Consider the following 13,234-nt stretch of genomic DNA (forward strand, 5'->3'; position numbering starts at 1 on the left):
GGCATATGGTACTGGGGGATCGAACCGCGGTCCCTGTGCTTTGCCAAGCTTGTTCCAAGTAGGTGCTTTAGACCACTGAGCCATCTCACCAGCCCAATGGCTTCTATTTTAATTCAGTTCCACAAACATATAATAGGAGCCAGACTTTGCTTGCAGCACATATGAGAACCCACATTAGATAAGAAGCAGACATCAGGCCACGGAAATGTACTTCAAATTCTATTTTATCCAGATTTTTCAGCACCACCTCCTCCTCATTGTACATGCTTGTTCATGTGTTTTACTTATTTATTTTTTTTTGTGACTGGCTCAGCCCGACGTGGGGGTGCTGCTGGCATAGCATGTGGTGCCAGGGATAGAACTGTGGTCCCTTCACTTGCCTAAGCAGGCACTTTATACCACTGAGGTATCTCTCCAGCTCCATGTGATTTGTTTTATGTGATTCCCTAAACATGAATCTATATTATAATTTCCAAATCCTGCCAAGGAATCAATTTAACAGAATTGTAAAATTCTCTTTACCACAAACTTCAATTCAAGCACTGTAATGCTAGATTTAGTTTATCAGTTTTGCTTTTGTCTCCCCACCCTTCTCCACTTACCATGTGTTCACCTTCATAACTGGTTGTTTGAGCAAGTACAGCTATTTGGAAGATTTACCTGGGCAGCAAGGATAATATCCAGAAGATCCTGGCATTTCTTCTGAGTGGTATCCTGTTTCATTTCAGACTTCAGGGATTTCTTTCTGTCCTGGATTACTTTTTCTGGGTGGAATAATAATTCCATATTACCAAAGTGATAATAAAGATAAATAAATTATAAAGCCAGTGAGAGGCCATATAAAGCCCCAAATTTTACTCCTTTTCAGAGGACAGAGTGGGTATATTACATATAGATTTAATTTTCACATAATGGTTTATTTTTCCATCAAATGGACAACATTTGATCAAAACCCCAGATAAACACAACAGATTCAAACCATAGTTTATATCAGTAACTAAGTGGTATAATTAAGATAATGTTTTAAGTTTAGATGCAAGGGATCAATCATTCTTTTCTTCTTTAGCTTGAAGTCTTATCTTTATGGAAACTATCAAACAAAAGTGAATTCAGGTCAAAAAACGTACAATTGAAGGATCTGAGATGAAAAAGTAAACACAAATATGGAATGAAATTAATAAAACCATAATCCAAAGAAGTTTGTTGAATTAGGAAAAATTTAAATTTGTGCAATAAAAAGGTCTATCCTATGCCTGGAAAAGATGGAACAGAATGACCAATTTCAATAAATATCCAGTTTAAACTATCAGACAAGGACTCAAGTTGTATTTCATTGGAGCATTATAGAACTTCACTAAGAGCAAGAATATTTTTGTGTTCACAGTGAGGTTATGCCTCTAGATAGGTATAAAACAATCATCACAGTGTATGGGTTTGGGCAACCCAAACTTGAGAAATACATGCATATTTACCTGTGTATTGATGTAGCACTTGGCTCAACTCCTGGAAGCGGCGGCCCATAGGGCTGAATTTAAAAATTAAGTCATGGTGATGCCAGAAGTTGTACAAGCGATAAAATATGATTTTGCTGAGTTCAGATGTTGCTTTCAAATAAGGACCATAGATGCTAGAAAGGCAAATTGGGACAATGTGTTAATAATTAGGTATTGCAAACAATTTGATTTTGATTTTCTCTTTCTTGTGACTGACCCACTTATCTGGCAGTTGGTCTCTTGGCTGAATGCGCAGTGCATGATGATGTCCAGGGCCATCAAGCTGATGTGCTCGTACACCTCCACAGTTGTGTCCTGAGTGCCACAGATCTCCTCCCACTTAGCCTGGCAAAGGAGGGAAAGATCAGCATTATCATCATCATTATGAAACTACCCGCAAGTGTGTGCTCCTCCACGACACTTTCTTTAGGATCGAAGGCACACGACCCTAGCCCGCAGGAACTGCACATCAGAGAGGGACTGAGCCGTGTGCTCACTTTGGGCACAAGACAGGGAAACATGCTCCCAGCTGAGTGAGGACATATCCTGGTGAATGGCCTTTAGATGGTTACCATAACTCAGCTTCCAAATAGAACAGAGTTCCAGAAAGCCAGTCATCCCAGTACAAGCCCCATAGTTATGAGAGGTTTCCTCAGGGCTTCCTCCATCTTCAATACCCAACTTGCAGGATACCCCACCACTTTGAGTTCTTTATATATTCTAGATATTAGTCCCCTGAAGAACAGCTGGCAATGTTTTTTCTCTCATTCTGTAGGTTGTCTCTCCATTCTGTTAGCTGTTTTCTTTACTGAGCAGAAGCTTTTTAGCTTAATATGATCCCATTTTTTAATTCTTTTTTTTTTTTTTTTTTTTTTTTGTATACTGGGGATCAAACTCTGGACCTCACATTTGCCAGGCAAGTGCCTAAGCCACTGAGCTATCTCCCCAGCCCACTGTTTGTTGATTCTTGATGTTATTTTTGGTGCAATTGTACTCTGCTGCTGTGCTCAAACACTGTAATTACACTTGAAATAGAACTGGGAACATTTTAAAAAATATTCCAGGTTTACAAACTGAGGACAAAGCAAATCTTGGAAGGGAAGTTGCTCTCAGTGGCTCCTAGCCAATTGAATCTTGTGCCCACCCAACTTCACCATAGAAAGAGACTCACTCACACCACCCTAAATTCTTTGCCTGACTTTTCTAAACAGGTATAAAGTTTTCAGTGTTTGCTACCTTGAGCATTCTCTGTATAAAGCTGCAAATCAGTTGAATGTGTATGTTCAGTTCTAACTATATTTGTTGAGCACTTATCTAGATCCTAAGGACTTGGAGACTTAGCAAAAGGCATAGAGAATTTAGGAAGCATTTACCTAAATGTCAGTCATTTAGTTAGATAGCTTGCATCTGAATCAGGCTTTTTTTTTTTTTTTTGAACTGGGGATTGAACTCAGGCCCTTGCACTTGCCAGGGAAGCACTTATTCTACTGAGCCATCTCCCTGGCCCCTGAATTAGGCATTTAAAAAAATATTTTGGGGCCAGGTGTGGCAGCATATGCCTGTAATCTCAACACTTGGGGGGCTAAGGCAGGAGGATTGTGAGTTTGAGGTCATCTTGGGCTACATAAGCAAGCTCAAGGCCAACATACACTACATAGTGAGACCCTGTTCCAAAAACATATTTGTGATTCACGTATATCCAGTTGTACACACTAATGCATCCTTGTGTGTCATTTCAACAAATGTACACAGCAGACACTGAGGAATACAAATGGTGAGTTTAGACGAAGTGAGAAGGGCAAGCTTTGGAGTGGGAAGCATTCTGGAAACATTCAATGGAGAGATAAGAGTATGAGGAGCTCAGTGTAACGTAGGCTGAGATGTTAGGACAGAAATGGCTCCTAGGAAAGGAGGCTCAGACACAGCCACTGGCAGATTTGAAATTGTGCAGAATGCATAGCAGCACCAGACCTGGAGGGAAGACCTCCGAGCCTGTTCTGGGTGCCCTCTGGGTCTCTTCTTCAAGAACTCACACTGATCTTTTCAGCATGAACTCGACAGGCTTCGGGTTAAATCTACTTTTATGAGCTTGGTTGAGAACCTACTAGTGTGCTGGTACCAATGATTTCTTAGGAAAGAGTTTATGAAGAAACTGTACCAATGCCTTTATGGTCTGATTTTATAAGAAACACAATTTTACAATTAAAACCATTATAAAGGTAAAGCTTAGGAAAAGACTTTATTTATAAATCAGAAACTGCCTACAGAAACGTTCTTCGGCAACACTCTCCTGCCCCTTTGGAAAGTGCAGGTGACCTCCTGATGACTCTTCACCTCCTATAAGAGGAAACATCTGTGACATTAATAGGGATATTTATTCTTTGCCCAATCCTTTATTGACGATTGGACAAATTCCTTCCAACCTTTGCACTTTTGGTCAGGCAGATTTACTCTTCTTAGAATTCTTTCATCCACTTTACCTATTCATTTATGCCTATCTTATTTTTCATGGTAAATCCAAGTCTCCTCTGCAAACTGAGGCTACTATAGCTGCTCTTGGCTTCCTTATCAGTTACTTATAGGACTTATTGCTTGAATACCACCACTTGGAATATGGGCTACTGCCATACACTTTCAGACAATGTCCAAGGCAAGGGACCAGAGCTTCTCATTCTTTTAACCACCCAAAGAACCTAGCAAATAGTGTCCCAAATTTTCTGATCAAGGAGATTATGAGGCCAAAGAGGAAAGTGATCGATGATGTAGAGTGAGCCTAAGGAGAGTCACATGGAGAGAAAACATTCTCTCAGGCTTTCACAAAGAGCACACTGGCCAAGCAATGGCCATGACTCATCCACATGGCTAACACTGACAAAGGTTCTACAATCTGAGGTACAGGATCTCAGGATAAATCCTGAGGGGATTTCACTGACCTTATCAGACCCAAAAGATACAACTTTTGTTCCAACCCTTGGTCTTAACCATCCAGCAGAAAAGTATAAAAACGAAGTATAAGAAGTAAAACCATGGTGTTATGTTGAGCTGTAGGGGACTCAGGTCAACAATTTCTGACATTGCCAGTGAAGCAGAAGACCCAATACTATTATGGACTACTGGATCTTTTAGAATATTTTGCTGAGTTTACACACCTATAATATTTAAATGATGGAACTTAACAAAAAAAAGGGGATATAGATGAATGTCTATTTTGTATCTGTGTATTCAAAGTGGTTAGGATAGATATATAGTTACATTCTCTTAATGAATAGAGGGATTTGTTCTAATGGTGTTTGTAAATAGGATATCAAGTCCGCATCTTGTACAGCAATTAACCACTAGGAAGAATGTATGCAATGTGTTAATTATTGAAACTGTCCTACCAATTTGGTTTGAAACTGTCTCATTGCTATTTGTTTCTCAATAAAATTATGAAAAAAAAAAAACCCCAAAAACAAAGAACCTAGCAAAGACTGGCATAGACCTCTATCACCCAACAGGTAATTGTATATTATTTCTAGAAATAAACTTTTGTTTTTCACCACCCGCTAAATGTAAACTTAATTTGGTTCCTGTTGGACTGAACTCAGTCCAACACCCATACACCAGTGCTGCACTCCCCCAACTCACTTACCAGCATTGTGTTCACAGAATGGGTCATCACCTCAACATACGTCTTCAGGATATCACACTGTAATCCAGGAGTTACCAGGCGACGGTGCTGGAACCATTTGGGCCCATCTAGATTCAGGAGTCCTTTTCCTTCAGAGACAAGGACACAGAACCTCATGCCATTTTATTAGAAAAGGAGAGAAGAGACACAGCATCGAGTGACCATGACCCACAGGCACTCACGAAGTGGTGGAATATCAAAGTGGTGATTATGGATTCAAATGGTGGTGAGTTTTAATATTTGCATCTGGGATGAAATGTATTGAACATTGTGAAAGAGAATTTCAAAGTCTGTAAGTGCATACCCCCAAAAGACCAGCTACTACCTCTGTAGTAATTAAGGAAGTTACTTAACCTTCCTGAGCTGAGTTTTCTCAACAATGGAGTATAATACCTACCTACCCCACTGTGTTGTGTAGATTAAATGAAAATACATACGGTTCCAAATTGAGCCCCTCTCTAGCTGGTAGAAATGTGACAAATCCTCAGGTCCTTTGTCTGCAAGCCAATCCATAATTATCTTGTGAACACAAATTCACCAGGAACTAGGCAAGGATATCATTCTGTGCACAGCTCTTCCTTGAGCCCTGGTCCATGAATAACACAACATTGGAAACATTTACGGAGGCTAATACATCACAGTCTTCCATTTTTAGAGTGATTGTTAAGGATCTGGCTTCAAAAAGACTTTAAAGTTTGAATTACACCGAACATTAGGCTCACGACGCATGCTCTGGAGCTAGCACTTGGTACAACACCAGCCATTATGCTAAGTACTAAAAATATGTCTTTCATTTAATCCTCACGACACCCATAACACTGACTCTCACTTCATTTTCAGAGAAGGAGAAACTGAGATACAGGGAGATTAAGCTACTCCCCTAGAGTCACACTCAACCAGTCTATGCAGGTGGTAGACAAGATATAGACTGGCTTTGCATTCAAAGCCTTTGATTTAATCCTTTTCTGCTTTAATGTACATACCGATATATGACAAAAGAGCTTAATCTACCTGCTCTAAAAATATTGTCAAATTGTACTTTAGAGCACGATTTCACTGAATTGCTTATGGCAACCAGAAAACAAAAAGAAAGGAAAACAACAAGAGAGAGGAAAGGATAAAAACAGATTGGGGTTGGCAAGGCTATAATTACACAGAAAGAGAAGGGATGGATTCATACATATGCTACCTTTAAAATGAGGCTGGAAGAGAAACAAATGAAGAAACTTCCCAGAAAGTGCTGACCTTTGAGCTCCTATTTGGCATCACACCAGATAACTCTCTGTAGAGATCTACCTCACTCTACTTTTAATGTTGGAGTTTAGATTTGCATCTCTCTTTCTCACTATGTTTTAAAGGTTTTTAAAAAATATTTATTTATTTATTTTTTTGTACCAGGAATTGAACTCAGGACCTTGTGCTTGCCAGGCAGGTGCTGTGCAAATATTCCAAGCCTAAGTTTTGTGTTTTTAAATGATTTCTTATTAGTACATACATAGTGTTTACGTTTCTCTTAGGAAGTAGATAAATATACTTAAGATATCTTAATTCTTTTTATTCCCCTTTCCCACATCTCCTCCTGTCTCTAGATCTCCTTTCTGCAAAATATCTCTCTCCATTTCCTATTGCCTATTTTTTTAATTTATAAAAATAAATTTAAATAAATCTGGCCTTGGCTACACTATGTATCCCTGGCTGGCCTCAAATTTGCAGTGATTCTCCTGTCTCTGCCTCCCAAGGGCTGGGCTCACAGGCGTGCACTGCATGGCCTAGCCTTTGTTTAACTTTTAAATTTATATGTATTTTAGGTGTCTCACATAAGAAAGATTATGTAGTTATTTAAGCTTGTGTGTCTGATTTACTTCACTTAACTTCATGGTCTTGTGGTTCATCTATTTTCCCATAAATAAATAACAGTACAACTCATAGTAGCTAAATCTTGGAAACAGTCTATATATCCATCAACTGATGATTAGCTAAAGAAAATAAGGTACTTATCCATACTGGAGTAGTACTTTGGCCTAAAGAAGGATACATTTTGAGTCTCTTTTAAATGTTGTTCTAGGGGAAGTGCATTGCACATTTCACTGGTGCATACATACCTACACATGGAGTCATGAACTTGTACGGGTACTGGGACTTGGGGTCTTCAGAGACAAGCATAGGAAACAAAAGACAGTGTTAGAGACAGCACTCATTACCAGTTCAAGTCAGGGAAAGTTTTCTTCATTTGCTAGCACTCACCATGGATAGTGAGCAAAAGGAAGCCCTTGGTTACTTCCTGTAGCCCTTGGAGACCAGGTAGGACCCCAAGTCTTGGTCTAATACCAAAGAACTTCAAGCTGCAGGAGGGAGGTATCTACCAACACCCAGATCTCCTACTTGTTTGCACTTCCTCTAACAGAAAAATGATTGCTGAGGGTCACCACATTTCTAGACCAGGAGTTGGGACAGCATATATTCTTTTTGGAAGGTAAATGGACTGTAAGGCTGTGCTGGAAGACACCAAACAGTGAGGACCAAATGCCTCTTGGTTCTTGTAACCCTAACAGCTCTTATCCTTGCCAGGTAAACTTGGGGCAAATCAGAGTAGGGCTGGAAACATGGAGACCTTCCAGGAGAGGCCTATTTTTAGGACTTATTAAGGATGGGGATGTGAAGCACAAAGAAGATGAGAATACAAGACATTTAAAAAAAAACTGACAGAGCAAAAATTGGCCACTTCAGCTTTATTCTATAAGATTATGTTGGTCTGGAAAAAAGGATTTCATGGGGAGGCAGATGACTCATGCCCCAAAGAGAACATAGCTGAGAAACACACAGAAAAGGAAGACACATTTTGGGTCATTAGTCAAGAGGCTGGACTGGAGAGAGAACGCTTGAGCATCCAAGGTTAACTACTGAACCAGCAGAGGCAGAGCTACATTTGACATTCTCTAGAGACTGTGTTCAAGATACAGTAAGGTGGACAGTGGCTGGCATAAAATCACAAAACCAAGAGGCAAAATTAGTCCCTGGCCAGTGTGCTAAAGCCAGCCAGCCATCAGAGGGCCCTGGAACTGGGAATAGACGAGGGACTTCGGAGGGCACGGGAAAGCCATGGACTGGGAGAGGGGTGCTGCCTCCTCTCTCACTCCCAGATCTGTTAAGCCCATACTAATCTTAGCTTCAGATGCTCCCTGAGGGACATGTGAGTCTCACTCCTAGGAGGGATAGGTCCCCAGGATTTGTCCCTTTTCTTACCTGTTCTGTTCAGAAGTGTCTGTGCATAGTCTGGGTCATAGATAAAGAAAAATGCTTGAAAGGGTCCAACCCAGCAAGGAAAGGCACAAGGGTATTTTTCAACAATCTCTTCCAGTTTCTCCATTTTATCTTCCTGAAGAAGCTGCAGAGAAAAAAGTAAAGGAAGTTTGAGAATCAGCTAATCCGGACTTGTCTTATAGACTAGTGGAGTTCAGGGCCTGCACAAGACCATGTAGCAGAGGTGTCTGACCCCTTTTGCTGGAAGTGGATGAACATACTTTTTTGAGGATTTATAAGCTTGGGGGATAATGTCCTAGAAAACGTTAGCATATCTGTTTGTTCAATCTAAATATATGCTGTAACCCCAGCCAAGCCACTGCCAAATGATGTGTATCATGATGCTTTCGCTAAAGAAGGTTAATTGAGCTGAGTATTACTCTCTGCCTCAATTGTCAGCATCACACACCTAGAAAGGGGCTGGGTCTGCAGACTGCAGATTTCTTTCTTATAAAGAAGCTGTTGAAAGTAGAGCAGGGCTGCCACCCATCTTACCATCCCTTTTCTCTTTTCTTCTAAAAGCCATCAGTGTTTCTTTTTCATGACTTCATAGCAAACACTTTGTTCTAAGAAACCTTGCCAACTCTACCTACAAAGGAAGTTGATTACTTCTGCCTAGAGCAGTAGAAGGTTTATTTATACAAGTCTGTGAAGCTTGAAGCAAACTCATATGCCAAACTGACAGCTTCCAACATTTATAAAGCACAGTGCAAATACTACCACCATCAGTGAAGAACTTTCTGCTTTTATCAGAAGATTACTGAAAGCACATTTAAATAGTTCCTATAAATTACTGAAAACAAGATTGATTTGTATGTGTTTCTTGTGTTAAGTGGGAGGCAGCTGCATGCGCATGCGTGGGGGTGCCTATGTAAGTACACTTGAGCTCGACTGTGGGGCACCCCCTCTGCAAAGCAGCCTTAAGTCTGGCACTGTTCTGATGTTCAGAAGAGGTGGTAAGCCCTGCTTTCTAATCCCTTGCATTATCAGTTAGTCACACGAACCCATAAAGCATTCTCTGGATAGTATAAGACCACAAAAAGATTGAGACTGTTGAAACCTAGCTCTTAAATTGATGCCATCTATTTTATTTTTGCTAATATTCTCATAGTTGAGCCAGTAGCAAAATGCCCGCTGTTATCCATAATGGCATCTAACAATATGAGTATTTATTCATGAACCATCAACAAGTATTTATAGAGATACAGAGACAAACAGAAAAATCAAGATCTTTGCCTTCATGGAAATTATAACCTAATAGGAAAAGTAGGGGGCCGGGGAGATAGCTCAGTAGAATAAGCGCTTGCTCGGCAAACACAAGGGCCTGAGTTCAATCCCCGGTTCCTAAAAAAAAAAAAAAAGTGTTTATTTAGATCAAAAGTTGTCATAGACCCCACCACCACCACCACCACATCAATGCATTTGTGTATACTGTTAGTCACTTTGGTCCAGATAAAAGTTAGAAAGCTATTGTGGATCTTGTAATTATTTGATTTATATTTTCTCCATTCCTACAGTGGAATCAGCTAGGAAGAAGGACTCCATTAGCAGTTAGACTCCAGGTCATGTGTTTTATACTTTGGCAAAAAAATTTGTCTAGGTTTTGCTCACATCGTAAGTCTTTGCAGGAGACTCAGATGAAATGCAGCAGAGTAATCTGACAGAGGAAAATTCAAGGCAGCCAAACATTCAGGCTGTGGCTTGGGCACTGTTGAGGACTTTCAGCCAGCTCTACATTGTGATTCAAGAACAAATGGCCCAGAGGAATGATTTAAAAATTTTTGAATTTGGCCAGGAGGGAGCTCTGGTAAACTGGAGATGTGCATAGATAGGAAAGAGGACAGCTTGGTTGTTGAAAAGATTAAAATGAAAAGGAAAATGAGTACTTTAAAACAGCACAATAGGAAAAAAATGCCTTCAGAGAATGTGAGGAACCAAAAACATCCCACCTGTTGCACATTTGGAATTGCAAAAGTGAAAAAGTTTGCTTTGAGATAGCACCCCAGAGCTCACTATTAGAGAAGGTTCACTATGATAGTCAACTAATTGTGTCACTTTGAGTAAGAAACGCTCAACTAAATTGGTTCTGCATAGTTCTGGGTGTATATGAGGGGACTGATTGAAGATTTTCTGGGATTACTGGGCATGAATGACAGCAACCAATGGGTTTGCAGCCTAAATGGTATAAAAGGGAAAGGAAGAAGGAAGGCTTGCTTCTGTTTCTACAAAGGAGTTCCAGTCTTCACTTTCATCTCAGATATCATCTCCTGGCTTCCGTCACAGACCCTTTGGCCTCCTGATACCGACTCGCACTTGATACTGCAGTGAACTCCAGGCCTTTGACTGGATCCTTTGGATCTTTAGCACACAGACAGGCCCTTTGCTTCTTCCATATCTGACTCTGCGGGTGGGCATTGTAGGCCAATCTTGTAAATTCTTACTCATTTGTATATCTTGCACTAAGTCAGTTTCTCCACTAAGCATTGACTAATACAGATTTTGATACCAGAAGCAGGGTGGCTTTAGAGAAACACAATTGTAAAGATGAAATTCTTTAATGGCTTTTGGAGATTCCTAGAGTTGGCTCTCTAATTTGATGAAACTTAAAGATACCATAGTCTCTCCTAATACTCTGAGGAATACTAGGAGTTGTTGGTGTGAACTATTTAAAGTAATATGCAATATAGATCCATTTGATCATCCCCATTCACCATCTGTGAAATGTAAAGGAATTTAGTGACTCCGTATATGGAACTTCTGAATATTTTTGGCAGAGTGGGAAATGTAATGATGCTTGCTAGTTGTTCTTAGCATTTCTAGAACAATAAGGAAAGCAATGAGTTCAAAATAGGAAAATAAGGAGCTCAAAAGATTCAACTTTCTAGTTCCAGGCACACAAAAAATTTAGAATTTTCTGAGTGTGCCCTAAAAGAGAATTTCTTCTCCTTTAACTGTAGGACTAAGATAATAGAAACCCAAATACAGGCCTTCTTAATTCAACTGGCTGAAATACAGCATAAGTTTAATGCTTAGTCTTGAAGGGTATCTGACATAAAGGTGAGGGCATTGGTCAGAATGGAATTCCACAAACTGGGATGGAGATGTTTGAGAGGATACTGATAAGGCTGAGGATGTTGAGTTCCCAAACTCTAGTAAGATTATTCTGCCAGAGGAAGAGATTTCTCCACCCACCATGGTGAAGGCATCTCCACCCTATCCCCATGCCATGTGGTGTTGACCACTTCTAGTATACTTGCAAAAACTAATCCTGTGTTTACCAACTAGGTAATGCTGATACTCCTCAGGCCCCACTCCACCACGCACTTTTGGCTCTAGGTCTATAATCAGGTGCAAATCGCAGAAGACTCCTAAAGGTGAGGTACATAGTGTGACCCATGAGTAGGTCCTCTATTCTCCCAAAGAGCTTCTTGAGTTTTCTAACTCTTATAAGTAGAGGCTTGATGAGCAAGTGTGGGCATGGATTTTATGGGTGTGGGAAAACAGTGGTTAAAACATACCTGTATCAGTTTGTTGATATGGGCCCAACAGAGTTCCTGAATTTAATGTTGTGGCTCACAGAATAAAGAAAGGTGTTAATAGTTTATTGGGTTGGTTTGCAGAAATATGGATTAAAAGATGGCCCACTGTGAATGAATCAGAGATGCTTGATACTCCAGGACTTACTGTTGATGAAAGGATTCAGAGGGTTAGGGAAATGGATTTGTTATGTCCAACCTAATCTGCCACAGTAAAATGATCTACAAATGTACCCTCCTCTAGCACCTTGAGGAGATTTGTGAGAATAGCACAGATAGATATATAGGTCTCCATTAACATTAGAAACTTTTGTTCTCTACAGGACACTGGCAAGAAAATTAAAATACATCTCACAGAATGGAAAAGTATGTTTGCAAATCATATATCAGACAGGAGACTTATACCCAGAATACGTTTTTAGAAACCCTCTTGAAAATCAATGCTAAAAGAATGTAACACAACAAAAAACTGGCAAATGGTCTGAATAGACTATTTTCCAAGGCGGATATCCAAATGGCAAAAAAAGAATATGAAAGGATGTTCAGTATCACTAGTCACCAGGGAAATGCAAATCAACTCTATAATAAGATACAACTTCACATCTTCCAGGATAGTTGTAATAGCTATTGGTAAGGATGTGGCAGACAATAGCAAAGAAACTTTTCCAGAGCAGGTATAGAGTGACTGATTGACATGTTTGAATGTTTGGGAATACTACTGAGATGCGTAATAGATCTGTTATAGCCACTTGGTGAACGAAACAGTGATAGACACTGAAAACGAAGCAACTGGAAAATAGATAGCAACGCCTTGGGACAGCAAATTCTGTAAAGGGACAAAATCGGTGGGGACCATGCAGTAAAAAGCATTTACACAAATAATAAATACTAATTATTCTATTTAAATAAAAGTGCTAGGAACTCTTGAGACAGTTGAAGGGCAAGTATTGCCGGTCATAAGTTCATACACGGACATCTGAAATTACTAAATTAATAAATGCACTGTAGTTCCTGCCGGAGCTCTGTCGAGAACACCCTCTCAGGCCCATCCACCCTTTAAGATTCCCCACAGCCCTTCGAGAGGGTTTTTCTCTTCCTTAGGAATCTTCCAAGAATAGCTTTAGCACTCCCTCCCTTATTTTCAGTCCCTCCTTGTTTTCTAACACTGCAACTGCCTGGGCCGGCCCCTGGCGGGTAGAAATCCACCCTTTGTAATGCTACTTAGTACCTATCAC

General features: G+C 40.1%; 1 protein-coding gene across 2 annotated transcripts in view; it reads right to left on the reverse strand.

Moving 5' to 3' along the window:
* LOC101588655 (cytochrome P450 4X1-like) overlaps nucleotides 1–13,234 on the reverse strand; it is a 25,313-nt gene that overhangs the window by 11,168 nt on the left and 911 nt on the right. Inside the window, exons 2-7 of one of the 2 annotated variants that reach the window (XM_004639228.2) lie at nucleotides 8,407–8,548; nucleotides 7,266–7,310; nucleotides 5,125–5,252; nucleotides 1,711–1,838; nucleotides 1,473–1,627; nucleotides 661–764 (exon numbers count right to left, since the gene is read on the reverse strand). In XM_004639228.2, coding sequence (XP_004639285.1) covers nucleotides 661–764; nucleotides 1,473–1,627; nucleotides 1,711–1,838; nucleotides 5,125–5,252; nucleotides 7,266–7,310; nucleotides 8,407–8,548 — 702 coding nt within the window. The remainder of the gene's footprint in view (nucleotides 1–660; nucleotides 765–1,472; nucleotides 1,628–1,710; nucleotides 1,839–5,124; nucleotides 5,253–7,265; nucleotides 7,311–8,406; nucleotides 8,549–13,234) is intronic. The other variant, XM_023724129.1, reaches the window with a different exon arrangement.

This window comes from Octodon degus, unplaced genomic scaffold (assembly GCF_000260255.1).
Source record: "Octodon degus isolate 3935 unplaced genomic scaffold, OctDeg1.0 scaffold00107, whole genome shotgun sequence".
Lineage (NCBI taxonomy): Eukaryota > Metazoa > Chordata > Mammalia > Rodentia > Octodontidae > Octodon > Octodon degus.